Source organism: Phycomyces blakesleeanus, assembly GCF_001638985.1.
Source record: "Phycomyces blakesleeanus NRRL 1555(-) unplaced genomic scaffold PHYBLscaffold_6, whole genome shotgun sequence".
In the NCBI taxonomy this organism is placed as follows: Eukaryota; Fungi; Mucoromycota; class Mucoromycetes; order Mucorales; family Phycomycetaceae; genus Phycomyces; species Phycomyces blakesleeanus.
The window spans coordinates 1,709,656-1,732,945 of record NW_017265139.1 but is presented as its reverse complement, the minus strand read 5'-3'; the positions used below and the strand labels follow the sequence as shown (position 1 = coordinate 1,732,945).

General features: G+C 36.1%; 9 protein-coding genes across 9 annotated transcripts in view; 4 read left to right on the top strand and 5 right to left on the bottom strand.

Annotated features, from left to right (window-relative positions):
- PHYBLDRAFT_59811 (hypothetical protein) overlaps nt 1-1,066 on the bottom strand; it is a gene marked incomplete at both ends in the record, with an annotated part of 2,071 nt that extends 1,005 nt beyond the window's left edge. Inside the window, 3 exons of the mRNA XM_018440562.1 lie at nt 516-581; nt 625-746; nt 994-1,066. Of these exons, the coding sequence (XP_018294316.1) occupies nt 516-581; nt 625-746; nt 994-1,066 (261 nt within the window). The remainder of the gene's footprint in view (nt 1-515; nt 582-624; nt 747-993) is intronic.
- Nucleotides 1,067-1,358: 292 nt separating this feature from the next.
- Nucleotides 1,359-2,460, top strand: PHYBLDRAFT_59810 (hypothetical protein; the record flags this gene model as incomplete). Its single annotated transcript, XM_018440561.1, has 4 exons — nt 1,359-1,563; nt 1,902-2,049; nt 2,100-2,172; nt 2,230-2,460. 4 exons carry the CDS (start codon nt 1,359-1,361, stop codon nt 2,458-2,460), a joined length of 657 nt encoding a protein of 218 aa, XP_018294315.1.
- A 6,163-nt stretch (nt 2,461-8,623) lies between these two features.
- On the top strand, nt 8,624-10,378 carry PHYBLDRAFT_132318 (hypothetical protein; the record flags this gene model as incomplete). The annotated part of the gene is made up of 4 exons (XM_018429486.1): nt 8,624-9,426; nt 9,520-9,698; nt 9,750-9,901; nt 9,956-10,378. 4 exons carry the CDS (start codon nt 8,624-8,626, stop codon nt 10,184-10,186), a joined length of 1,365 nt encoding a protein of 454 aa, XP_018294314.1. The 3' UTR covers nt 10,187-10,378.
- Nucleotides 10,379-11,761: 1,383 nt separating this feature from the next.
- On the bottom strand, nt 11,762-13,134 carry PHYBLDRAFT_59807 (hypothetical protein; the record flags this gene model as incomplete). Its single annotated transcript, XM_018440560.1, has 5 exons — nt 11,762-11,906; nt 11,963-12,052; nt 12,321-12,460; nt 12,710-12,812; nt 13,091-13,134. The coding sequence occupies 5 exons, from the start codon at nt 13,132-13,134 to the stop codon at nt 11,762-11,764; spliced, it is 522 nt and encodes a 173-aa protein (XP_018294313.1).
- Nucleotides 13,135-13,567: 433 nt separating this feature from the next.
- Nucleotides 13,568-15,407, top strand: PHYBLDRAFT_158271 (hypothetical protein; the record flags this gene model as incomplete). Its single annotated transcript, XM_018433758.1, has 9 exons — nt 13,568-13,630; nt 13,746-13,779; nt 13,835-14,090; nt 14,204-14,272; nt 14,351-14,535; nt 14,643-14,839; nt 14,934-15,053; nt 15,182-15,183; nt 15,257-15,407. 9 exons carry the CDS (start codon nt 13,568-13,570, stop codon nt 15,405-15,407), a joined length of 1,077 nt encoding a protein of 358 aa, XP_018294312.1.
- A 595-nt stretch (nt 15,408-16,002) lies between these two features.
- On the bottom strand, nt 16,003-17,971 carry PHYBLDRAFT_166243 (hypothetical protein; the record flags this gene model as incomplete). The annotated part of the gene is made up of 7 exons (XM_018435385.1): nt 16,003-16,098; nt 16,173-16,568; nt 16,652-16,756; nt 16,987-17,130; nt 17,226-17,356; nt 17,483-17,630; nt 17,723-17,971. 7 exons carry the CDS (start codon nt 17,969-17,971, stop codon nt 16,003-16,005), a joined length of 1,269 nt encoding a protein of 422 aa, XP_018294311.1.
- An 847-nt stretch (nt 17,972-18,818) lies between these two features.
- On the bottom strand, nt 18,819-19,659 carry PHYBLDRAFT_59804 (hypothetical protein; the record flags this gene model as incomplete). The annotated part of the gene is made up of 5 exons (XM_018440559.1): nt 18,819-18,928; nt 19,001-19,061; nt 19,159-19,298; nt 19,382-19,445; nt 19,543-19,659. The coding sequence occupies 5 exons, from the start codon at nt 19,657-19,659 to the stop codon at nt 18,819-18,821; spliced, it is 492 nt and encodes a 163-aa protein (XP_018294310.1).
- Nucleotides 19,660-20,622: 963 nt separating this feature from the next.
- PHYBLDRAFT_143251 (hypothetical protein) lies at nt 20,623-21,737 on the top strand (the record flags this gene model as incomplete). Its single annotated transcript, XM_018430959.1, has 6 exons — nt 20,623-20,900; nt 20,974-20,993; nt 21,114-21,155; nt 21,249-21,391; nt 21,469-21,527; nt 21,644-21,737. The coding sequence occupies 6 exons, from the start codon at nt 20,623-20,625 to the stop codon at nt 21,735-21,737; spliced, it is 636 nt and encodes a 211-aa protein (XP_018294309.1).
- A 553-nt stretch (nt 21,738-22,290) lies between these two features.
- PHYBLDRAFT_166240 (hypothetical protein) lies at nt 22,291-23,022 on the bottom strand (the record flags this gene model as incomplete). Its single annotated transcript, XM_018435384.1, has 2 exons — nt 22,291-22,597; nt 22,619-23,022. The coding sequence occupies 2 exons, from the start codon at nt 23,020-23,022 to the stop codon at nt 22,291-22,293; spliced, it is 711 nt and encodes a 236-aa protein (XP_018294308.1).
- Between the last annotated feature and the right edge of the window lie 268 nt (nt 23,023-23,290).

Here is a 23,290-nt window from a genome sequence, read left to right as displayed (position 1 = left end):
ATCAATTATTATTTTTAGAGACGAGCCACCAAAACTTTGTATTCGACTTTTGTCTTGGTCAAACGTTTGGTGGCTCGTCTCTAAAAAAAATAATTGATTTTAGGAAACCACTAAACCGTATCTGTAAAGTCTTCACTAACATTTTTGCCATGTACTTGAAAATCCCTTTATGACAAAAGCCCTTTTGTACTATGGTGTTCTGACAGTTTTGTTTGTAGGGGTTATTTTTGAGGCTTCAGATCCTTAAAAACAGCTTATAATTATACGATAATAATAAAGTGTTACCAAATAATTGGTTCAAAATATTATTTATTTATATATTATATAATCATAAAAAATGAAGACTTTAGTAAGGGAATTTAACAAGCTTTTTCCGGGGATTAAGGATTGTTTTAAGGTTGAATTTTGATTAAACAGTATTTTCTTCGTCTTTTCTACTATATGTTACATTTTAGCTTTTCTCATATCTTTACTATTGTAGTTCAAAAAGTAAAGGCTTTCTTTTTCAATCCTACTTTTGTGTCATTATACTGTTTTAATCGATATAAAGCACTTTCGTCAAGCAATTTGGATTGGTATATCTAAGATTGCTTATTAGAATATTAATAATAATAGAAAAATTACGTCTGGTTGTAATATCACTAGAAGACCATGACATGCTACATCTGATGTGTGAGAGTGGCGATATGGATTAGTGTTGTGGTCTTGTTTGGACGTACCAAATTCACCAATAAAGAAATATGGTACTAGATAGATAAAGTTTAACATCTACATTGTGTGTGTGTGTATAAGAAACAAGAGGATATTAAGGGAAATATTAAGAGTATCTCTTTCGAGATGCCCATAGTACAGCTTGATAGTACAGTATAATACAATAAGTACAAAACTATTGATAAATCTCATAATTCCAATATTTGTAATATGCTTTAACTAGATAACTTCAAGCAATTTTATTTCAGTTGCGATACCAAATGCTTATCATGGAAATTTTACTAGCTACAATTAAATCTCTGGGGTCTACATGTTCGTTGTCTTTTTTTTTTGGAGAGGCAGACAGTTTGCACATTAAACAGCATTAATTCAGCTTAGTTATTCCGACATACTGATCTTCTTTTTCTTAAGCAAAGTAATAAAATGAGCTTGTCTCAACTTCAAGACAGAATATTATATGTGAATTTTCAAAAAGTTTTGCTGTCTTTATCTTTTTTGATGACGATACAAATAACAAAATATAGTTTTTAAAAGTTATTTGCTGCGTGACAGGGCTCTTCTTCTCAAAGGTTGTGGACAAAAGGGTAATTTGTTTTTGAGAGAGTCACACACTATCTCTGTCTTTTTTTAAAAAAAAAAGTAGAATCATGGATGATTTTGACGATCCCTCTGATTTCTCGTGTTATGATCTTCAGGAATTGGATAAACACATGCGATGTCCGATATGCAAAGAACTTGTACAGACACCCATGATCCTTGCTTCATGTTCCCATACATTTTGCGCAGGTTGTATTCGCCGCAGCATGGTGCGTGAATTGTGCTGTCCATTGTGTCGTGAACCAACAAATGAAAGTAAGCTTCACCACAATCATATGCTTGAGAATGTGCTGTCTCAGTGGAAGAAGACAAGGTAATTATCTTAAGATACTCTTGCAATGAACTTATGATTGTGATCAGAAAACACATTTTAGATCTTGAAAAGAACATTACTTTTTCGCAACCAAATATATCACCTGTTGTACAAGCACAACCACGGCGTGTTCTCACTAGATCGGCAAAAGGGAAGGGGGTAGAAAAGGCAGAACCAGTCCAAGAGGTGACATTAACAGGCAAGGATATAATAGAATACAAAAAAATAGAACATTAATAAAAGTAAATGAAAAATTAATAAAGCTTATTGGAATAAACAGACATAAGTGTTGTGACATGTCCTGTGTGCTCTCAAACGATGCTTATGAGCGAGCTTAATTCACATATTGATCAATGCGCAACAAGCGATGCTCATGCCTTTCATCCTTTCATGCCCCGGGTGACACACCCTCAGATAAAATGTGCGGGGTGAGACTCATAATTACAAGACAATTCACACATCTGATAGTTATCCCTAGCAATCCTCCAAAGAAACCTACAAAATTTGTATATGGTATGCAATCTGATAAAGATATGCGGAATATACTAAAGGTAGTATTAATATCCCATTCAATAAACCATAAAATATGCTTAATGAACCTTTTCTAGGATCTTGGGCTGGATACCCACGGTGATAAACGTAGAATGATATGGAGACATAAAGAGTACTCGCTTCTTTATTCAATCAATGAAGATTCTCGGAATCCTCTTGACGCAAGAGAACTCAGGCAAAAGTTGAAAACAACAGAATCAGAATATTTCAGTACACAAAAGAAGATTCCGATAGCTACAATTGATCCTGAGGAATACAATATCCTTTTGACTAAAAAAAAAAGTTGACAGATAACTAAGATGTCTTATACCTATATCTATAAATATTCCTTAACCAAAAAAACTGGACTTACAGAGGAAACATCAATATGAATATGCAATGCTTGTAGAGCAAGCCAAGAAACGCAAACACGATGTCGGGTCAAGCGAAATTAATGGTAATCTTTTTTTTCCCTCTTAATATGTTCTTTTTTGTTTTTTATTTTTCAATATCTAAATATGAATATCATTTATATCATTTATATCTTAGATTCATAATAGTAAAGTGAAAAATACAGATACAAAACCGATGGTGTTCAAATGCTGATCATGAATCTACCTTTATTCAAATTAATACAAATACTTTTTTACTGTGAGGATATTTGGTCTATAAAAAACAAATCATGTTGACTTCTCCCAACTGGATATAATTTGATTAACAAGTAGTGCATTTTTTTATTGGAGATGGTTGGCGTATTTCACTGTAGAAAAAGATATATAATAACAGGGTCTCATTTGATTATGTATAAAGTATACGATCAGCCTATACACTAGAAAAAAGGCTATTCTAGTGAGATTGTTGCAAGTTTTCTAGGGTTCAAAGTGTGTTTTATAGTAAAATTTGATTAAGTGCCAACTTTTCTCTCTTTTATATATATCCCACTTTTTACCCCGTCATGTTGTTGCAGTCAATCAAAAACACCTTTTCCCAACTTCTCTAACTCTGTACAGAAATAAAGTTAATAAAATTACTCGAATCTAATAGTTTACCATTCGGTAGCAAACCCCCTCCTGAATTCGGGGTACATCCTATTTCATAACGATACCATCTTATACAAACCACATTCTTATTATAAAACATATGATAGCTATGGCCGGAGTATTAGTTATACAAGAGGTACGTATTATACTACAGACAATTTGCCACTAATTTTGTATTGAGATTACCAAGGTCTACAAATATTTCGAGAATTCTTATAAGCAGTTCAAGTCTCTTGATATGAATAATAATATAAAGTTATTTCTAAGCATAATAGACCTTAGAAAAAAAGATACGAGTAAATTTGAAGGACTTCACTCTAAGAAAAAAATCTCCGGGCTCTTAAGAAAACCTGCCGATTGACACCCAGAGTACTTGTAAAAGGCACTATAACTAATTACGATAATATTGCAAGGAGGGACGTTCAAGTTGTATGGTCTCTATATTCGGGTTACTAGTTAGCACAAGTTATAATCCTTAATTGAGGCGTGGTAAAATGGAACAGTAAACTACAATAAGACACGTTCTCGAGACAATAGATATCCACTCCAATAGTTAGGATGAGTCAAATAGTAATCAAGCTTCATTTTCGATTAGTATTATAGGTGCTCTTCACGCCCCCAGACCTTGCATTATGGCGCTACACCAGATCTAATATATAGACCTTACACGAAGTAATTTTGGAGCTGTATGTTACTCAAGCTATTTTTGGCGTACTTGATCCTTAAAATGCCATCATAGTTGGTGTGGACAGACTAAAAGTTCAAAAAAAGTGCAAAAAAAGGGTAAAACAACTTCATCCAGAACTTAGTCAATCAGACTAATTTATGACTGTCCACACCGTGTTTTTAAAAAAAAAGTTCAGAATTAGTTCAAAATACATATTAGATAAAATTGTGCATATAATCCCGTCTCTGTCATTAGGTGAGAACCTTTTATAGTGAGTTTTTCTAGACCTCTCATTATATGACACATCCTCCCCATAAAAAAATGCTTCTCTTCTCAATCCTAGTGGCAACGGAAGAAGACTAGCTAAGTAAAGTCAATTAAAAAGTATACCCTTTTTTTGCCCTTTTTTTGAACCTCCAAAAAGGGGGCAAAAAAGGGGCAAAATTAATTAAAACTCTCGCCTAATTATATGCCTTACATTTCTGCTCTTTTTTTTTGCCCCTTTTTTTGAACTTTTAGTCTGTCCACACTAATTGTTTTCTCCCAATATTATTAATCGAATCCAACATGCAAGGCACAAATTCATCAGAAAACACCCACAGATCATATGAGAAGGCCGATCCCTATAAATACGGATGCTTCATGTACATGAATTTAGTAAATTACGGGGCAACCCAGATTTCATTTGTGGTTGGCATGAGCCTGTCAACCGTCAAGTACATCATTAAGAGAGTTGATGAGACAGGATCGCCAGAGCCAAGAAAAGGGTCCGGACGACCTAGAAAAATTGACGAGAGAACAGAAAGGTACCTTGTCCAAATAGTTCGTAAGGACCCCTTTGCCTCATTTTCTAGGTTAATGGCCTCCTTAAAGAACATGGAGGTATTTGTCTGTAGAAAGACAATAATCAGTTGTTTAAAGCGTTTGGGCTTCGGATCATATATCGAAGCTCACAAGCCAACTTTAACCGAAAGACACAAGAAAAGAAGGCTGTAATAGGCCCGTGAGCATGTCAATTGGACGGATGACCAATGGAAAAGTGTAGTGTGGTCAGATGAATCACGATTCACAGTTGATGGTAATGATGGAGGACCTAGGGCAATCAGAAAAGTCGGTGAAAGGTTCAAGGAAGAAAATATCATCGAAGGAACCAAGTGGATGAAGGCCAGTGTGATGATCTGGGGTTATTTTTGGGCTGGTGGTTTTGGGCCTTTGGTGTTCCTAGATGGTAACGTAAACCAAGACCAATACGTGAACACTTTGGCTTAGATCTTTCTCCCTTGGTTCCAAAATCTTTTACGGGAATAGAACAGGAGCTTCGTGTTCCAAGAGGACAACGTCAGCTGTCATATTGGGTCGTATTCGAGGTGGTGGAATGATAGCCATGAGATCTGAGGTTTTGACTACTGGCCCGCTCAAAGCCCAGATCTCAACCCCATCGAGCGTCTCTGGTGGGCTCTTGGGAGGCGCATAAGTGACGAGAGGGCCATTATTAGCAACGTTGAAGATTTGAAGGCTGTAATACAACGTGAGTGGCGAAGGATAAGTCTCGAACTTGCATCAACTTTGGCCGGCAGCACGCAGCATCGATGCCAGGCTGTAATTGAAGCCAAGGGAGGTCATACAAAATATTGATATTTTATTTTTTGATATATTTCAATAATAAACATATATATAATCTTTTATTTGAAGTTTGAAAGCTTTAGCTATTATTACTGATGAGCAGTTGCATGTTGAATACATGCCATGATTTATCTCATGCATTTTTTGGGCTCAGAGGTCGAAACGTTTTTGACTGTGACTGTATATATATTGCCAAGTCAATTGTGTCTTTATCTTTTCTTTTTCTTTTTCTTTTTCTTTTCTTTATATACAATAGTTTATCCAAAGGATACCTAGGACTTCTTATGACAGTTGACAGACTTAAGAAGCAGAGTCCTGCAGAGGCCAAGAAAATTCTTGAATCCCAATTTGAATCACTCAAATGGAGTAAGTTCACAGATTCATCAATAAAATGGTTTGACTAATTAATGACAATATAGCTACTATTCGAAAAGTTCTCAAAGAATGCGATTCAAATGTAGAAGATGCAATTCTCAAGTTGAAAGAAATGGAACTTGAAAACGGTCCCACAAACAAAGCTGCTGTGCAAAGGAGATCTGAACGTAAACCATCGTTCTTTACGCACCCACACGCGCGCGCGTGTGTGGTGCCAACATAAACACAAAATATTAAATATTTAATTGATTTTTCATTTTGTCTACATATAGGGAAAACCCGCAACAAAAGCGGTGTGGTTATGGATAACGATAACTTGGTATCAGAGTGCGAGGACATGGAAATCGATGCTGAGCAAATCACAGTCAAGCATGACACCCTGAAGAGAAAGGCTGAATCTCAAACTAGTACTGCCAAGAGACAAAATACAGGTACAAGATCCACTGATATTAAGTATAAAATTCTAAATATATTTTTACCCATGTAGGGCCCAAAAAATCTGGATATTTTGTCCCGGATTCTGAAGAAGTTTTGGAAGACGAGAATCTTGATGTTATGGGAGAGCAAACCGTAGATGAAAAAGACCAGGAAGTCCAAGAAGTCCAAGAAGTCCAAGAAGTCCAAGAAGTCCAGGAAGTCCAGAAAAACCAGAAAAACAAAAAAAAACAGAAAAAACCGAAAGCCCAAAAAAAACAGAAGGACCAAGAGGACCAAGAGTATCATAGACCTCCATCAGTACCTATGCGCACGCTTGATGACTTTATACTTTACGATATAGCGAATAATCGCAGAATTCATTCTTTGGATGACATCGGAGTGGATACTTTAGAAATATGTGCATCCGGTAATGTCAAGGCTATATTTGAAGATGATGAAGGCGAGGACGATGTTGATGAAGGAGACGAAGAAGACGAAGATATCACAGATAGTTATCCTGCAACTATGTCGGTTCAATTGTCATGTTTATTTTTCTGGAGAGTTTATATGAATGCGAACGGCGAAAGCGAGATCTGGATTCAAACCCAATACGCGTGGTACAAGCTTGGAAAACCATCGGATCAATACAAACCGTATTATGACCCAACCTTTGCCCGTGTCAGAATTTCAAATGTAGCTGAAAAAACTCTTAATGACAACGAAAATGCAACTTACAACGAATTCTTGGATACCTTGTTAAAATCTGAAAGTCCATCCGCTTCCACTGATTACTCGATCAGCCTGACAGAAAAAGATGTGAAGACCCATGTAGATTATGTTTTGAAAGAGTTGGAAGAGTGGGCAAATGAAAGTGATAAAATCACTGTCATGGTAAAGCCTCTTTTTCAGCGATTGTTAAAGCTTCGGTCCACCAAGAAAAAGCCAACACGTTCCGCAAGATCACTTAATCTGGGAGATACTGGAAATCAAAACAGTTACGATACTGTACGAAACATGAACCAAAAAGTTCTCAAGGAACCAAACCCTACATGCGTTACACCACATGTAGCTACAATTGCAAAGGACATGTTCGTTCGTCGCCTAATTGAGATTAAGGAAGCTGCTAAAGAAGCCGAAATTATGTCAGATAAAACTGTCTTGCCGAACTCTAACTATAAAGACCAGGATGCCTACCGATCTTTCACAGATGTTATCAGCTGGAAGGGTGAACCAATCAAGAAAGAAGGGGCTATAAAGTACTACGATACGGTGGAAGTAGACGGAGAATTGATTAAAGTTGGCGATTGCGTCTACCTTCGAAACGATACGGAGGAACCCTGGTTTGCTCGTATTATGTACATGTTTGAAGACTCTGCTTCGGATGATAAGTTCATGTTCCATGCCCGTTATTTCTCCCACAGTCGAGATACTATTTTACAAGAACTTTCTGGAAAGAGAGAGTTGGTTCTCCTAGACTCGTGCCGTGACAATGCCTTGAATTGTGTGATGGGCAAGTGTCAATTGACATATCTTGGAGCAGAAGACAGAGAGCCTGTGGAGTTTGATAGAAAGAACTGGTGGTTCTACAGGTAAAATATCAAAATAGAATGTTAATTTATTCGAATGACTTGGTCTAACTCATACACCACAAAAAGATATTGGTACGATCCTGATTTTGCAGTCTTTGAAGACGTCAAGTTGCACGAGGCAGACGATATGTTTGATGTAAACCGAAATTGTCAAGGGTGTGAATCTTGCGATGCAATCAATCATAAAAAAGATGAAAACAAAGTCCGGGATCTTAGCAGCAATGAGTTTAGTTATGATGGTCACACATATCATACCGATGATTTCGTCTACATTACCACGGGTGTAGCTAACACTCCTTACCAGATTGGCCAAATTGTATCTTTGCACAAGCTAGAAAGTGGTACTGGGGATCTGGCGGCTCCTAAACGACGTAAGACAAAACGGTCAGGCAAGAATAAAGCAAAGGAGCTTTTACCCGTGGACGTCCAGGTCCGAGTTTTTGAGAGAACCTATCAGATCCGGAAATTTAATCACTATAATGTCATTGAGAGAGCCGAGATGAAATACAAGGATTCCCGTTCCCTTATTTATACAAACAAAATTATAACCATCAATGCATCTAAAATGGAAGGAAAATGCTGGGTCGAACACACTCTGGATATTAAAGACATGGATAAATTCAAGGAAGACACAAATTCATTCCATGTATCTGAAAAGCGCGTCAACAAAAGAATTGAAAAGTTCAAAAATAGCGACCTCAAGCATTGCAAAACATGCAAAGATGCGCGTGTTGAAGCACAAGAAGCTCATTCCCGCTTTATGGAAAACGGTACCAAGCTTGTGGGTCTCGATATATTTTCAGGTTGTGGTGGTCTTACCTGCGGTATGGACATGACGGGCGTCGTTGATACAAAATATGCCATTGAATTTTCTCAAAGTGCATCTCTAAGCTTTGAAAAGAACTTTTCTGGGTCGATAGCCTATAATCAGTGTGCAAATGTGCTACTGGAAAGAGCTATTTCTCTCCACAGTCGTAAAGAAACTCCGGGAGATCTCAAAGACCACTTAGGCCGTCCTTTGCGCGCAATGCCTGCCCCTGGTGATGTTGACTTTATCTATTGTGGACCACCTTGTCAAGGATTTAGTGGTATCAACCGTTTCAAAAAGGCTGATGATGTCAAAAACACGCTTGTGTGCACAGCCCTTAGTTACGTTGATTTTTACAAGCCCAAGTATTTTTTGTTGGAAAACGTACGCGGATTGGTTAGCTACAAACTTGGAGGCGAGCAAAATGGACAGAATCGAATTAAGGGTGGGATTGAGATGGGAGTTCTCAAGTATATATTGCGTTGTTTGACAAGTATGGGATATCAAACTCGCTTCAGTATCCAACAAGCTGGTCATCATGGTGTGGCTCAAAGTCGTCGTCGTCTATTCATCTGGGGAGCCAAGATTGGACACAAACTTCCTGAATTTCCACAGCCAATAACATGTTTCCCTAAACCAGCCTCTCTTTCCATTACCTTACCAGATGGTACTTCCTTCTCATACATGCACAGAACTGGTGGTCAAGCCCCGTTGGGAGCTGTAACAGTTGGTGATTCTATTTCGGAACTGCCAGAGTTTGAATATAAAAATATAAACGGCGTGTGCCCAGAAACCATTGAGGAAATAGAAGCTCGTGAGGCAAGCACAGTCCCTCAGATTGATACAAGCTCTAAAGGCTCAGTTGGGCAGCTTATCCAACCTTATTCTCGGCCACCTCTGACAGACTTCCAAAAATGGATCCGTTTGGGGGCTGATCAACTTGCAAACCACTTCACTCGAACATTTACCGATATTAATATCGAGCGCATTTACAATATCGAGATGACCCCAGGTGCCGATCATAGCTGTAAGTAGGCTAAAACTGATTAAATATGTATTGCCTAACACTTTTAAATAGCTCTTCCACATATTCTTAAGCCTTGGTGTTTATCTCACGAAGATTCTGCTGCTCAGCGCCACAATGGCTGGAAAGGTCTTTATGGGAGACTTAATTTTGACGGCCAATTTTCAACTACTCTAACAGATATGTCACCTATGGGAAAGCAAGGTGTAAGTAGATAAATATAATGAAAACAAGTGTGTATACTAACGTTGTTTAAATAGACTATTATTCATCCCAACCAAAGAAGAGTGCTTTCTGTTAGAGAATATGCTAGAGCACAAGGATTCCCAGATCGCTTTGTTTTTTACAGCACTTCGCGCGATTGTAGTGCTGCATCTGTCAAGGATATGTATCGTCAGATCGGCAATGCTGTGCCTGTTCCTTTGGCCTTTGCTCTAGGAAAAGAGCTTAGAGCTGCCATCCAAGAAGATTGGCTTAAGAGCCAATCTTGAGCGCTTATATCTTAAGTAGTATTTTTATTTTATAATTTATCCTCTCTGCATATATGGCTCTGCTTCTTTTTGGCTTAAAGGTGAAAACAAAAATTAAAATCAAAATTGAAGTAGAGATCATTTTTACAGGAAAACATAAACGAATTCAAAGTTTTATATAATCATTAAATGCAAACTATTTGTAATTAGTACAAAACTCGAGATGTATTGAATATACAAATTTTAACTTGGACCAAGCATATAAAACAAACCGAAAACGAGCTTAAATTGACTTTATGAATTAAAGTCTCTCAACTTATATTTTCTCTCTGAATAATCACACTATGTAGTAACATATACTGACATGAAATCAATATACGGATATCACCAATGAGATTTTGAGAAAAATTATACATTGTTGTTTTCATTTATTTTCTCTTTATTTTTCTCAATCAAATATTTTCATTTCACCTAAAGTTACTGAATAAGCTCGTAAAGAGAATTCCGAGCTTTTAGGTTATATTAAAGCTAATGTTGCTGGACTTTATGACTTTGGCATCTACATGGCTAATATACCATCCAAATATAATATACTTAACACAAGGGTAACAGCAAATCTGGAGAGAGTGAATAAAACAGCTCTTGCACTTGACCAAAAAAATGTGAATGAAGGCCTGTTCTCTTGAATGATAGTGATTTGAGAGTTCTGCGAAATATTGTGCATAATGTCCTAACCGCAATATTATCTGTGATTGCAACTCAATCTAGGAATTATTGAATGTACCCATCAATAGGGATGATTCTCACAGTTACTTAAAAATGACTTGCCTTACGATATTATGTTACTGCAAAAAAAAAAGACTTGATGGAAGGGAGAAAGAACAAAACATCAAAAATAGGTTAGAATTTACAAAAAAAAATCGTCATTCCAAACAACGATGGGATTTTGTAATATGGGGTGATGAGTCCGGATTTGTGGCTTCTTCTAGGGCAGGAGATGTGCATGTCTGATGTACTTGGACACAGAAATTTAGGAGACGTTATGTGCTTTCAAGAATATAAGGTGAAGAGGCTTCAGGGATGGTCTAGGGGTACATTTGGGCTGGTGGTGTGAAGAACTTTGTAATTGCCTATGGTATGCTAAATTAGTCCAAGTACATAAAACTCTTGGAGCATCATGTAGCGCCCTCATCCTGAAGTCTTAAGAAAATTAAACCTAGTAGGTTTACTTTCCAAGAAGATAAAATATCATGTTATAAAGGTGTTTTTGCAAAAAAAAAAATAAAAAAATACACACACACACATAAACTGTAGATTAACATGGTTAAAAAATGCAAAGAAGTTGTATATTTTTATCAAAAAATGGGTGTTTTAAAAACATGCTATATATATAACAACTCTAAACGAGTGTATTTGTTGCGCAAAGAATTGAAGTGCAAGACTTTTTCAGAGAATTTTGTACTATCTCTTTAGATGTTTTATTTGTTTTTAGCTCTTTTTACTTTAAGAAATATATAGTTATAATCCAACGACGTACGTCTCGTAGCTAAATATCTTTAAAAATAGGATGATGTACTAGTGTTCAACTCTTTTTAATCATTTTAAGCTGGAAACTGGAAACTGGAAACTATAGGCGGTAACGGGAAACTGGGAGCTGTAGAAAAGTATCGAGTAGAGACCAAAAAGGAAAAGTGGATCTATAATATTTGAAAGGAGTACTTCGTAGTACCATATCTTTACACTATGGTAAAAAATGGGTAACTTTAGTAAGATATTTTTGCAATTACTACAAAGCACCTTCCGCTACAGCTACCACTACCACTACCACTACCGCGCAGTACGATAATAATAATGTGCAAATTATAACAAAGAGCAATACGATACCTTCTTTTTTATTATTATAAGAATAATATTTCAAGGAGTATTAAAAAATGTGTATTTTATTGAGCTTTTATCTTTTCTTAAAAAAAAACATTTTCTTTTGTTTATATAAATATACTTTTAAATTATTTTTGGCTGATTTGATCATACTGAAGTATACCTTTTGAAAAGTGTCTGCACAATTGCTTTGTGTAAATAATACTTGCTAAATATTATATTCTCTGAATAACGATATCTTCTTGTCGATAAACAATAAATGTACTGTTTTTTTTACAGATTAAATAGCACAGTCTTTATGGGATTGAAGCTAGCTTCTAACATTATGAAAAAAATGGAGGTGGTAATTCTGATAGCAATTTTGAAAAGTACCATAGAACTTTTTTCAAGATTATTATCAAAATTACCACTCGTTTCCTATACTGTAAAGTGCAAAAGGATATAAATGTATGTTTCCGAAAGCAGTGCATACAATGTTAAAGTAAGTTTGATAGTGGCTAAAATAAATGTCTACTCATAGCTCCTTAGAGAATATCAAGGGGATGTTGATATAAAGCATTGTGTCTTCTGTAGAGCTAACAAAGCTTAGTGTAACCAGGTTAGTTGTGGTTTATTAGGAACCTTTAATGATGCTTACCCCAGAATAATGTTTCTGAATCAATTTACTAGTACTATGTTCGCGGGATTAACTGATTTGTCCGACCTAGTAAACAGATCACCCAGGGTCACCGCATTATTAAGAGATATATAATATACAAAGTCTAATATTCTGCACGCTAATATACACATACAAAGGTTCACATGTTAAATATAATGTGTGTACAAAGGTACAGGTACCTTACAAAGCGAATCTAACGCTTAAACATAATACGTGGTAATAACAACACGTCTGTATTCTCCTAATATTGCTCAGATCTTGATCAAATACGATGACTTATCCCGAGTAATATATGTACTTATTTATGTGTCCTGCACGAGATACATAGTACAAGCTAAATAAGGTAATTTTTCCGAGAGCTATCGAGCCATGGCTACTTTAATATTTACCTTTCTTTTATTTTATTTTTTTGGTCAAACTTTATTGCTACCATTATTGCTTTTTGATCACTTTAGAATTTTGTAGACTGTGGCCACCAAATTGATCTTGTTCGCGACAAATTAAGTGCTTGTATACTCTAATAAGGGGAGCCGGATAAATTTTATAAGAAAAACCATGTGTATAATATTAGATCTCATACTTCTTGACCCGCCAAATATAAAAAAAAAATGAATAAAAGGTATAGATTTTTTTTGTACTTTAAAGGTAGGACAGGCTATTCCAGACGGGGAATTTGACGATCAATTTGGTCTTTAGTCTTTCAAACACAAATATCCCGGTTGGTCTCCGCACAACCCCTCTTTCCCCACTCTCACTCTCTTTCCGTCATTGAAACTCAGATACACCATATAATAAACCACACACACACAGAAACATTTACCTTTTACTTTTCTCTCTTTCTCTTTCTCTATCTCTCCCGTCTACTAATGTCTCTTAACAAGCAAGAAAACTTGTCAGTCATCCTTAACAAGCCTCTGGATATTGTCTTGGTAAGTAGCCTCTCTAGTATCACACACATCCACATCCACCTCCATATATATGCTTGTGTGTGTGCGTGTATCTATGTATGCATGTATTTTCTGTAAGCTTATAAATGGATTGTAGGAGAACCGCCCTATTCCCACTCTTGGTAAAGGTGGTAAGTAAATACATATCCTTCTTTGCAACACCAAATCTATAACGCGTACATTTAGATGTTCTTGTCAATGTCAAAGCCACTGGTATTTGTGGATCCGATGTTCACTACTGGCAACATGGTGCAATCGGCTCTTTCAAGGTCGAGAAACCCATGGTCCTTGGCCATGAGTCCGCAGGTATAATTGCCGCCGTAGGTGAGGGTGTCAAGAACGTCAAGGTTGGTGACCGCGTTACTCTTGAGCCCGGAGCTGGATGTAGAATGTGCGACTATTGCAAAACTGGTCGCTATAACCTCTGTCCTGATATGGTCTTGTAAGTAAAGAAGAGGGTTATAACAAATAGTTGTCAGGATAATATAATATAGTGGAAAGTTGAAGGTTGATATGTATATATTTGAGCCTAACTAATAACTGCAATTTCTTTAGTGCGGCCACTCCTCCTTATGATGGTACCCTCTGCAACTACTACCGTCACCCTGCCGATTTTTGCTACAAGTAAGTATCTCTGGTTAAATCAGGATCGTTTTTTAGGGTATTGTTCAGATGGGTTAAGTATTGCTGTATTTATTTTAGGCTACCTGAAAACGTTTCAATTGAAGAGGGTGCTTTAATTGAGCCTTTGTCGGTCGGAATCCACGCTGCTAGACGTGGTAACATTCAATCCGGTCATCGTGTATTCATCTTTGGTGCTGGTCCCGTTGGTCTTTTGTGTGCAGCAGCAGCAAAAGCCGCTGGTGCAGGTCACGTCACTATTGCAGGCAAGTATACAGTCTATGGTTTGACAAAGTTCCAAGAGAGAGAGAGAGAGAGAGAGAAAAGAAGAGTATAGAAAGAATAATAAACTCATACCATGTGTGTATTACAGACCTTGTCCCTTCAAGACTTGCTTTTGCAAAGACCTACTACACTGATTCTCAGGTACTTCTCGAGAGATCAACCCCTGGTGAGCCCAACATTGAGTTCTCCCGTCGCATGGCCCAGGCCATCTTAAAGACTGAGGAGCCCGCTGATGTGGTTATTGACTGCAGTGGTGCAGAGACATGTGTCCAGATGTCCATTTTGGCAAGTATTTTAGATTAAATGATGTTTGTGCATGAGTAGAAGAAAAGTTAGGTCATTGGTCTAACTTTCTCTTCTTAAATTTTATATGTTACAGCTGGCTAAGAATGGCGGTTGTGTCATTTTGGTTGGCATGGGTGCTTCTGTTCAATCTATCCCTATTTCTGAAGTTTCCTCCAGAGAAGTTGACATCAGAGGTATCTTCAGATACTCCAACGTAAGTCATATTTAAAAAGTGTTCTTAGACAACAACTGATGAGCTAACTAACCCACAACCATTATATCTTGCGTGTGTTTCTATATATAAATAATAAACATCCATGTTTGTTCTGGGACTTTAAATAGACGTAAGTCTAAATTGATGTTTTTGTAAACACAAAAGGTTCTTGTCACTAAATCTTTTTTTTTTGTTTTGTGTAGATACCCCACTGCAGTTAGAATGATTTCTTCTGGAATTGTCAATGTCAAGCCATTGATCACACACTCCTACCCGCTCAAAGATGCTGTCAAGGCATTCCAGCACGTAAAGGAGGGCCGTGACGGAGCCATAAAGGTTCAGATCATTGGTTAAAAAAAAAGATCTAGAGACCAAATGATAGAAAAAGAGGGCCATACAACAAATGTTTTTTCTTTTATATTATTCTCTTCATGATCCTCTTACCTCGATAGAACCATCTTTACATACTTTTTTTAGTGTTCTCTCTCATGTAATATAAATACCTCTTTAATAGTCAGCATTTTCTATTAAAAAAGATAACGTTTTTTATTAAAAACAAATACAGCCTCACACATTGTATTGAAGTGCTAATAATTATGTATTAAATAAAGTATCGTCTATAGGCACTTATAAACTCTTTCTCCAAAGAAGGATATTTGCTGTTGGCATGCGGCAGGGATAAATACCGTCATACCAATTGCACAAAATGGCCGCCACATACACACAGAGAGAATTCCTTGGTCTCTTTAACTTGTACATCATTCAAAATTATAGCCAGGCTAAAATGAATGGCGTTGTTTAAAATGAGACGATTAGGAGTAAACGACCGATTATTCTTTAATTTCTTATATACTTATACACACTACACACACTACACACACATACACGTATATATGTATGTATATATTACTATTATTATTGTTTATTTATGTATTTATTTTATGTTGTGTTATGGTGTGGTATATTGTGGTGTGCTGATTATCCGATATACAAGAAATGCAATAATGCCAATCATAAGCCCAATTAGACCTAATACTCCGGGTAGCTTAATGTAAATAAAATGAGAATCGATCAAATGCAATTAAAAGAGTATATAAAGCATCTACAACAGAATCTTACCTGTAGTGCCCCCGCCAAATCTTTAGAACTAGACTGCCCATTAACGATTTTCTCGAGTCTCCGGTTTTGTTTCTCCAGCTCAATACACATACTTTTCAAATCTATGCACTCGACTTCCTTAGCCACCAAAGCTTTGTTTAGCCTTATCTTTTCTTTCTCGAATTCCAATTGAGCTTCTTCGCTTTGCCATCGATTCTGCTTGGTCTCAGACCGATTGTTTTCTGAGTCGTTTCTATAACCTTCCTTCTCCATAGCTCTTATTGTTTGTTGCCGATTATGTAATTCTTGATTTGCTGATAAAAGAGCACGCTCTTGTTGTCTACATTTTTCTGCATAAGATGCTAATTGAGCCGCTGATTTGGCTAATTGTTGTTGCAAAAGAATATTGTGCTCATCCTGCAGAATACGTACACATGTGTAAGCACTATGTTTAATCAAGTACATGGTATTAATTTAGAAGAAAAAAAGATAAAACTTACAGATTTCTTTAATTTGTCTTCATTAAATATTTTGTCTACATCCAGTACAGACTCTTTCATCGATGCCAGCTCATTTCCAACTTCCTTTGCTCTTTGCAATTCCCCCTAGTAATTAATTAATGGATTGGTTAATTAATAAGCTATTGCCATTTATTACCAAAAATAATAATACTTGTAATATATAAGCTAACAAATAGTCTCAAATGGCTTGTTTTTATAACAAGGGCTGGTGAGCCTATCTCGAATTAAAGCCACACATAATCACGCACGTGGCTCCAAAGTATTTGTGGATGAAAGGGGGTGGAATGCATAGTATTATTATAAAATATACTTACTTGTAATTTTGTCAGCAAAAGTTCCCAATGGCGGGATCGTTTTCCTGTTGTTGGTGGAACCGCTGCTGAAACATTAATATCGTTGGCAGAAGAAATTGTAGAAACGGAAGAAACGGAACAAGAAGACGATTTACGCTGTAGTTTCTACACAAATATTCACACGTGGAGATAGAAGAGATTAATATTAATAAAAAAATGTGTCTCTAGATCAAGATTGATTATCGATTATGATCACATACTGGAATATCCGAATATCCTTGGCTGTAGCCGTTACTCATAGGCATATTTAATTCTTGTGTAATTGCTGTGTCCACCTGAGACAACGGTGTAGAGAATAGATGAACATCGCACGCAACTTTATGATACAATACTACGAGAGAAACAAAGGATATATATATATATATATATATATATATATATTAATTACCACACAGACCCACATAAATATGTATATATGGGGTGTAAGCTTCTTTTGTGTATAGATCTTGATTCTTACCAGAGCCATCATCATTAGTTATATCGATTCCAAACTCTAATTCATCGCCTGTTTGCAGCTCTATTGGTACACTTTCCTCGTTTTCAGGCGATAGTCTGAGACTATTCAAGAACGTGCCATTACTAGATTTGACGTCCTTGATGTAGACCTTTTTTTTTAAAAATAAAATAAACAATTGTAATTATAATATGGTTAGGACATTGATGGTTAATGCCTGCCATGTTCGATGGCATGGCTTACTTTGCCCTTGTCCGACCATAATTCTGCGTGGGCTCTGGACAGCACTTTGGAATCGAAATAGCCGTTGAGTGGGCCGGGTGGTGTCTTTGAAGAGATTTGGCGTCCGATCTTCAAATGAACCTTTTCTCTTAGCTCAAGCATCTTCGTCTGGAACGTATTGTTGCGAGACTGAAGGATGAGTGTATTTGTGGGTACTTGGGATCGTGTTGAGTTTTTTGTCGGCATTGTAGAAGCTAAAGAGAGAGTCATGTTTTATTTTATTTTGAGATGGATGAGTTTATGATGATCTTTGGGCGGAGAAGAAAAGAAAAAAGAAGAGGATGCATAGTAATATGCTAACCTTTCTGTTTCCCTGTTTTACTCGTGTCCTCTGTGACTTGTATTTGCGCGTAGGACTCGGTCAGCATTAAGCAAGATGAGAAAACCAAAAAGTTAAAATAAAAGGAGAGATAAAAAGAGAGAGTGTGTGTGAGTGAAAGCGAGAGAGTAAAAAAGAGAGAGAAAGGAAAGGGGAGGAGTGTGGAGGGGCAAAGAGGGAGAACGAAATAAAATAAGTAAAAAATGGGAGAATGCAGGTGGAGTTCAAACGAAGTACGAAATTTTGACAAATGACTTTTTCTTCTTTTCGTTTCACCAATATTGTTGAGTGTGTAGATTTTAACGAGCTGAAGATATATACTTCTTGTCTACCAATTGATTTATTATATAAGTCCATGATTTAACTTAATACGAATACAATATTAACAATAGTATATTTGGCAAATAACCAAACAATTTCTTAGAATTAAGCAAATATTTTCTTCCTCTTTATGAAAATGCAGTAATAAAAGGTTGGTTCACTTTATGCACGTGACTTTGGTTCAACATTGAGTATCTTCAGTGGGTTACTTTATCTTCTATTTGTGCAGATAAGAGAGAGAGGTGAAGAGATATAAGAAAAGAAACATTTTATATACAGAAAGTTTGTCTTGGTTTTTTGTTTTTTGTTTTTCATCTTGGAGTCGTTAATGAAGAGATAGTTGATGACAGAACACAAATAATAATGATAAAAGGGAAATTAGACACCAAGAGTAAAATATGCGGTATGATCTGCATCTTATTGAGGACCACCCAAGGTAGTACCATGGCCAGCAGCAGCAGCAGCCAACAACTCAGGGGCAATCTCGGTGCTGATTCTCTGCATCTCTGGTGACACCTTAACAACGTCTATAACACAATTCCAAAATTACAATTAACAATCGGGCACACACACACAAATTGAATAAAGATTCAACTTACCATTCATCTCCTCTTCAGGAACATACTCAATTACGCCCATTTTAGCCAACAATTTCTTTTCCTGTAAAGTAGAATGTATATTATTTAGTTTGACATTTGTGGAATTGTCCATTTGGTCTAATCTAATCTAGTCTAGTAAAGTTGCATTTAGATCTTACATTGGAGACGGCCTTCTCGAATTGTCTCTGCTTCTTCTTGGAACGGACATTGACACAGGTGATTGCAGGGGCATACTTGGATTTAGACTTGGCAATACCTCTAGCAATGCGCTTTGTCTTTTCGTTTGTAGGACCTCTAACTATTATTCGTTGTTGTTGTTTTTGATAGAGACATAGTTTATTAATATAGGTTTAGGTTTTTTGTTCATGAGATTTAACTTACTCTTGTTAATGTTGTTCTTTCCACCCATAATGAAGATTCTTTGCTTTTCTTTTTGTGTTGTAGGCTGGGAAAAAGATTAATCTTTTTATTTTATTTTATTTTATTTCAGGAAAAAGGGACCGAAAAGTGTTTGAAAGGAAAGCAAGTCACATTATACTGACAAGGCTTTTTCCCTTCCGCTCCACAGTACTCCACAGTTCTTCACTCCACTTCATTCCACTCATAAATGCACCAACCAGATTCTCAGGTCTTTTGGTTATTGGATCACAAGAAGCCATGTTTGTGCTGCAAACCAATTATAGAAGGGCAGATACACAAAATATGGATCTCCACCATTGATTCAGTGCAAAGTATATTTATTTGCTGTGGTGATCCAACCAGATATTTGGATTATCAAGCAAACTGTTTAAAATATTCAAACATTTGTGAGACTGATCACCTTCAGCTAAAAGCATATTAACGAAATTAAGCACTAATCCTCAAAAAATAGCAATTTAAGATGTATTGTTACACAATTCTTTGGATGCTTGTCCTTTTCTTTAATTCGTATAAGAAATATTCTTTGGCTTAGCAAATAATCTTTCTGATAATAATAATATCCATATATGTGTATTTAATTATAAGCAAAATGGATCATATACAAACTATCGGTGAATACCCGTCCAAAAAAATGATGAGAAACTCCACCTTTATTATAGCTACAAATATTAACTAGTCGCTTATTTTTATTTTATTTTTATAATTATTAAGACACAAATATAATGATGATAATGCTTGTGTAATAAATGACTGGCTGATCTGAAATAAGCAAAGATTCACCTTGGTACTAATAACAGTTTCTTGGAAACATGAGCAGTTACAGCAATGAATATTCTCTGTATTAAAAAAATACCTTAATAACTACCAAGATTCAGTACTAAGAAAAATACTGTAGTTGAAGCTTATCAGAATATTATTTACACTCACAACTTTTATTTAAAATACTTATAGTTTATATAGTACTAGTGCGATCTTACCCAGATCAGCGAAATTGTGTTCTATATTTTTTTCTTTTGTACTTTCTTATATGGACAGACAATACAGCCGCCAGTCACATAAAGAAATGCCGATAGTTAAAGACGGGCATATAAGATTGCTATTTTTTTAAAAAAAAAAAAAAGAAAGAACGAAGCAAGCATATATATCTTCTTTTTCTTTACAATCATAGGGATCACAAATAACATAAAATAAAGAAAAACAATATGTCTAATACAACAGAAAATACATTCCGTAACTCGCTCAGAAACTTCAATGTCGCAAGGTCATCTCCCATCTCGCTTCCTGCTGCAAACCAGGCAAACCAGGCAGCCAATGAAAGCTCGCCTTTTGCATCAATCCGAAACAAAGCATCCAACATGTTCTCTAATGTCACATCAACGGTCCAAGATTATGTTCCCATTGGATTAAATAGTGAGGAAGAAGAAGAACCATGGTATCAAATGTCACGTGTAGAGGCAAGTAAAGCATCCATGGGAAACAAGTAAAGAATGATTATACTGAAGACAGATAATAATTTCAGAGAGTTATGGCTTGTGCACTCTGCCTTGCACTAGGAATTGCATGCTTCTTTTTGGTAAGATATTACTAATATTAATATATAACTTTATGAAAGCACGACTCTATTTGGTTGTTGTGTGTGTGTGTGTATTCCTTTGTTCATTCGTTGTCCAGGCCTTTTTTTTGTTCCTTCCAGTTTTGGCAATATTCCCTGGAAAATTCGCTGCTACATTTACATGTAAGAATCAACTATGAGACAAGATTGATCTATAGTGTGAATGTATGTACTAAGATCTTTTGTCCTGGTGGATAAATGTATATGCATATATAGTGGGTAGTATCTTGATTCTTGTTAGTATTGCCATGTTGCGTGGCCCTTGGTCTCATCTCTGCCACATGATATCTGTGGAAAGACTCCCATTCACTTGTTCATATCTCGGAACAATGGGCCTGACACTATATTTCTCTATTGGGGTCAGTATTTTTGTGAATAGATAATGGGCGTGTGATTGGAAGCTATAATATTGATCTGTGGTTTCAAATATCATTAGGCTCGTAAAACTATTCCTACAATTATATTTGCAGTCTGTCAGTTAATCGCTCTTGTCTGGTAAGTATTACTGTTATTACTATTGTTCTCTTTATGGATGAGCATTACAACGTTCGATGGGCACAACATTTAATCCATTATTTCTTGTTATATTTGTTTGTCTCTTTCATAATAAGGTATTTTGGATCATATATTCCTGGTGGAATTTCAACTCTAAGATACGGTACCTCCTACATTGGAAGAAGAGCGACTTCTCTCCTTCCTATATAGATTACATCTTTACTCAGTATACCACTCTCTTTGTACTTTTATAAATAAATATTATTACTATTATTATCTTTTTAATATATATATAATATACTAGAAACTGTTCTCCACTATTTCCCTCCCCATAGTGGACACATTTCTGCTATGAAAATCTATTATAATATGTCTCTATAAAGAGCTTTGATAATTCTCACTACTATCTGGCTACTTATTTGGCCTTACACTCAGCTGATGTGTGTGTATTAACATGCGCTTTTGAATTGGGTTCAATCGTTAGCCTTATAAAAAATATTTTAGCTATTACAGGGTTTCTACTTGAGATTGAGACGATGTTAGTTTTTTTTTTGGACGAATCAGAATTACAATTGAGATAATCTGTTTACCTCTTTTGAATGAAGACAGCAAAAAATCGAAACAGAAAAGAATTCAAGGCGGATAAGACAGTTTTGTAAAAATGAATTGATAAATAAGATGAGTGTAGACATATGTCCAAAATAAAAACGGGTATATTATTATTCAAAAGCTTATACTGTATCTTGAATTAATGCAGCGATAACTACACAGAATAGTTTGCTTTTTTAACTGTTCTGCTACTACTGAATAGAGCTTCTTTTCTTTTAAGAGTAGTAAAAGAACGTGCACTTAATCTGCAGAATCTTTTTGGTCTTCTTCTGTTCTTATGCAAGTTAAAAATAATATGCCTAAAGTTTAGGGTAGCGGCCATATCACAATTCCAAAGGCGGTAGAGAGAAGACTGAGTAGTATCCCTAGTAGATTCGGCCACAGGCTTTAAGAATTGTTGCTTTTGCACCTGAGTAGAAATTGTATAGATTATCAATGTATTCATATACATACATATATGACTTTCATATAAAAACATTTACCTTAAATGGTTGTGCCAATCCACTGTAGGATATTTTCTCCTTTGAAATGGTCTAGGCTTTTGAGTTTTCTTAAATGTTTCAAGTTCGCCGTTTTGACAAGCAGGGCATAGACTGGAATTCTTGAACCCATCAATCAAGTATATCTGAAAGCATTCTTTTGCTAGCATTCTACTCATTTCGATGCCTCTGATGGGCCCATGGTATTTACTTTGTCCGGCCGACCAATTACCAAGTATCAGTACAGCGTCATTGCTGAACTTTCTCCAAATATTCTTGACCAAGCCTTTGTCTCCTTGTAGATGATTAATAAGACTTTGATATTTAATTTTTTTGAACGGAAGTAAGCCACTGATACGTTGATCTTCTTCGGTAGGAGTATCTTCATTTGTGTAATATTCCTTCATCGCTGGGGTGGCTTTGGTTTTTTTTTTGACGATAATTGATCAATTATTCTTTGCTAGTTTTTGAATAATTATGTTGCGACAGGGAGAGCTCGGCTGTGCTAATACAGCCTGGTTTCATGCCGTTCCTGAGCTTTCTGTTTTTTTTTTGGCATTTGTTCCAACAGATTTTTGATTTCTTGTATACCTGTAGGCAAATTTTCTTTTTGAAGTCCTACCTTTATGTATTAAGTAAAGCAGGTTATGGCGCCCAGGATTATAAAACACGCAT